Here is a 4,324-nt window from a genome sequence, read left to right on the forward strand (position 1 = left end):
AAACATTCAATAGTTTAATGGAAAAGTGACTTACAGAGAGTAACAAGTACATTTTTTGGTTGTTAGTTGCTATTAGCAGATGAGGCAAACATATTGTCAACTATATGCTATCACTGCATACCCCATCAAAGGTCAAGATGTAGAAATGAGAGGAAATATCACTCTACATGAGTGGTGGTACATCCATTCAATGCATATTTTTTATGAGTCATACTGTACTTATCATATGCTTGCATATAAAAAAGGAATCTTTGATTAGTTACACTTGTGAGAAGGCTTGGCGATTTTACTAATCACTTCAGCCACATGATCAAAACTAACTAGTAAGTGCTATTACTATTAATCTCTGAATTTCACTAACTGCTAAAGGTGATATTATATTGTGAAAGGAAAAAGAAATGGTTTCAAACCACATACATTCTGGATAACCAATAACAGAGAGAAATCAGTTAGAATACAAGACCATTTTGGTTTTGTAGGATGAAATTTGTTTCATCTAAATTCCAAGACATAAAGAAAAAATCAGCATGAAACGGATCACTGCTACTGTTTCCACAAGTTTTGACATGAAGCATAAACCTCTGCATTAATACATACAAAATATTATAAATATTCAGATCATTCAGCACAAATTCTCTCAGAAAGCACAGCACACAGGGTTGTATAAACATTTAATCACATAAAGCAAATGCTTACAAGCTAGAGAGATGGAGCATTAATATGCATAGCAATTATGTACATTAATGAACAACAAGGATAGTTAAGCTGGTTATTGCCCAATTGCATGGATAAACAAGTAAATTTTCCTTAATAATCATTCGGCCATAAAGGTTAGTGGACTAGATATATTATACACATATACAAGAATTTTTTTCTAATGTTTTTATGGCATTTCAAATACTATGCTGCTGTTAAGCAAAAGGGTTGCATGTGACAGCCTCTGACTTACATAAATCCACAGAAGTGCGAGAAAAGAGAGAAAAAGGGAAGAATCAAATATACATGTATAGTCTTGCACACTGCACAAAGAGGCTTATTGCATATCTACATTTCAATATGTAAAATGGGTTATTGTAGATACCTAACAAAAAAGGTGCATTAGGCAGTAAATGCACATACCCTTCCCTTTTATTCACACTGAGAATTATGTAACTAATATTGCCTGCTGTGTAGTTTAAACACCTGGTAGTGAGCACATATACACATGGTTCCTTCATATTCATAAAATTACCTGCAAAACACTGACATTCAAAGAGTAAAATCTATATTTACAGTCTTATTGCAACAGAAGCATCATTCAACTAAATACTATCATATATATATATGTATGTATAAATTGTTACAAACTTTATCTTCTTATATAGAAATATCTTCTCCTTCATGGCACATATACACTAGTACATCTAAGTGTAATATATGGCACACATTTCTCCTCAAGAAGCCATAAATTACATTTCTTCTTGTGCACCAAAATACAAGTCTTTTGCATTCGCTAGTCTTGTGCACACTGCTGGAGCTCCCTACATAGTCAACAATGATACAACAAGTCTTTCGTATAAACAGCATTTACAGCAGTTAAAGGTAGCTATCACAGGTGATAGATAATCAACATTTTTCCTAACGCTCCATTGCCTATTACTTTTGCTCTCCCGGCTAACTAAAGATAAGCGTTATATCCCTATGAAACTGCAACGTGAGCAAGACGTATGAACATAAATAGACAATGTTCTCCTTGTTTTTTATTTTTAATATTATGCTGGCAAGACTATGTAAACATGCTGCTAACAGCAATAAATATATTGACATACGAAAACCTTTTATTCCGTTCAGTCTTGTGTTTGATCAAAACATCAAAAGTTCATCCCCATGACACTGATTCCGATATGTAAAAGGTCTATTGTAAACTTAAAGCAAAAAAAGCTCCCACACCAAACCTACCATGTCATTCCTATGATATACCAAATTCTATTTCTAAATTGCAATGCGACTTGCAACGTGTCATCGAAAATACAACGACAAAATATCAAAAGAAGGTCATGGACACTATTGAAAGGACCCATTAGCACCTGGTATCATATTACTATAAGCTACTCTTTCTTGTTCATAATCTGTTAAGGAATTCATCATCATAAATCATTCATAATTATCTTAAGTGTAAATCATTAAAAAAGAATCTGAAGAGCATGTCATATTTTAGCAGTAATTACTGTGGTAAAGATGAAAAATATTTTAATAAATCTTAAAGTGCTTAAATCACTATGATTTTATTATTACCATTATTATTATTATTATTATCATTACTATAATTATTAATATTATCATTATTACTATTACTATCATTATCATTGTTATTATCATTATTACTAAGAACCAGATTTAAAAAGAACATTTTGAAATGTTCCTTTACTGAATACAAAATTTTCAAATGAAATACCATGAACAAGTACATACATACTAAGATTTATCCTATTGTGCAACTATGAATAAAAAATAATATATTGCATTAAGTATCCTCAGACCAAGAAACATTTATTTATCCTTTTTATCACAGTATATTACTGCTAAATGTTAACATGGTGTGAATATTATTTTTTTTCATGACAATTCTTAGGTTAATAACATCATCATAATATACATTGCCATAAAAATTGATATGTACTTCCCTTGCAATCACTAAACCTTCACATGCAAATATCTGTTCTTACAGATAAATATTCATTAAGGGCAAAATAAAAGAGCATTACTACAGTTTTTCCATCCTGAATAAAGACAGGAAACAGAGGGAGAATCTTGAATAACAAAATACATTAATATAATGGATCCTTATTCATCTTACTATTACCAAAAAAGCACGTCACTATAATGGAGCATATATACTATCGACAGCAGCGTAAATATCCGAGAAGTGTGGCCTATTTTCCGGTTCATACTGCCAGCACTTTAGCATCAGCTGGTACATTTCTTCTGGGGTGTTGGGTGGTGCCAACATCCTGTATCCTGGAGGAAGAGACAATAAGGTTCTAATAAGGATGAAATGTTCTCACAAAACCACTGTGTATATATATCTTCACATTCATACTCTTCTTGGGAACTATTACAATGAACACGTAGATAATACAGCTCAATATGACTACACTTCCCACATCACAAATTCTTTCACTGCCTCGATTCGACAATCTCTTACCTGAATCAATCATCTCTCGAGCCTTTGTGTTGGAATAACCCTGATAAGGAACTTCTCCTGAAGAAAAGATTTCCCAGCATAGCACGCCATAGCTCCACACATCACACAATGACGTGTACTTGCCTATTTAAATGAAGAGGAAGTTTTGAATTAATGATATAGCATATACATAAAAAAAATCAGTATAAAAACTATATATTCATATCTTTCTATACTGGCACATTCATCCTAGTGAAGAGATATAAAAAATTCCATAAGAATATTTCCAGTATGCCACCTTTTGTAATAGTCACACACATAACTAAGACAATTACATTTGATTAAACAAGACACAAAACAGAGAAACAAACCAAAATTCAGAGCTTCAGGAGCCGTCCACTTGATTGGAATCTGTTTCATGCCATCACTGACAATGTATTCTTCTTCTTCTCTTGACATACCAAAGTCCGAAATCTTGACAATGCTCCGATGACCTAGAAAAGAAGATTGTCCCTTTTAGTTAACAAAATAAACAAAATCAACTTATTTTTATTTCATGCTAACCTGTTCTTTGAAGAAATCATGTTTGGTATCTGACAAATGGGAAATAATATATGATGAACTGGTCTTGTTCAATACAGCAAACACCACCAAAGATCATGAGACAAACAAGACCCAACAAGAAAATGCTTCCAGACACTGACCCACAAGACAGTTCCTTGCCGCCAAGTCTCTATGAATGCAGTTCTTCGACTCGAGGTAAGCCATGCCTGAAGCAGTGTCGAGGCACATTCCCATCATCTGTTTCACTGTCAGCTGACCCTTATGGTTCCGCACAAAGCTCAGCAGAGAGCCGCCTAAGGATGGATTAAAGAAAAGAGGTTTTCATGTCTATTCAGAACTGTGACTTGATTGATTTGAATGTTCAGAAATTGTGTAATATTCTCTGATTTTGATGGCATTGTTTAAAGATAATTATATAAATAGTACCATATTACAAGAGAAAAGCATATACTGTTGTTTACTATCTCATGAGAGTTATTTTGATATAAACACAAATCTTATATAAGAGTAATATTTTGGTAAAGAGAATATAGACACTGACCAGGCACCAATTCCATGACAATCATAATAGGCTGTTTTTGAACACAGATGCCAATG

The 4,324-nt window shown here is 33.0% G+C and overlaps 1 protein-coding gene across 7 annotated transcripts in view; it reads right to left on the minus strand.

Annotated features, from left to right (window-relative positions):
* Positions 1–4,324, minus strand: part of FER (tyrosine-protein kinase Fer) — a gene marked incomplete at its 5' end in the record, with an annotated part of 24,597 nt that continues 20,273 nt past the window's right edge. For all 7 annotated transcript variants that reach the window (XM_070113792.1, XM_070113791.1, XM_070113788.1 and 4 more), the window contains 5 exon segments: positions 1–2,997; positions 3,185–3,307; positions 3,535–3,657; positions 3,868–4,020; positions 4,269–4,324. The exon segment at positions 4,269–4,324 is cut by the window's right edge and continues 158 nt beyond it. In XM_070113792.1, the coding sequence (XP_069969893.1) occupies positions 2,858–2,997; positions 3,185–3,307; positions 3,535–3,657; positions 3,868–4,020; positions 4,269–4,324 (595 nt within the window).

The sequence above is a fragment of the Penaeus vannamei genome, chromosome 34 (assembly GCF_042767895.1).
Source record: "Penaeus vannamei isolate JL-2024 chromosome 34, ASM4276789v1, whole genome shotgun sequence".
NCBI lineage: Eukaryota > Metazoa > Arthropoda > Malacostraca > Decapoda > Penaeidae > Penaeus > Penaeus vannamei.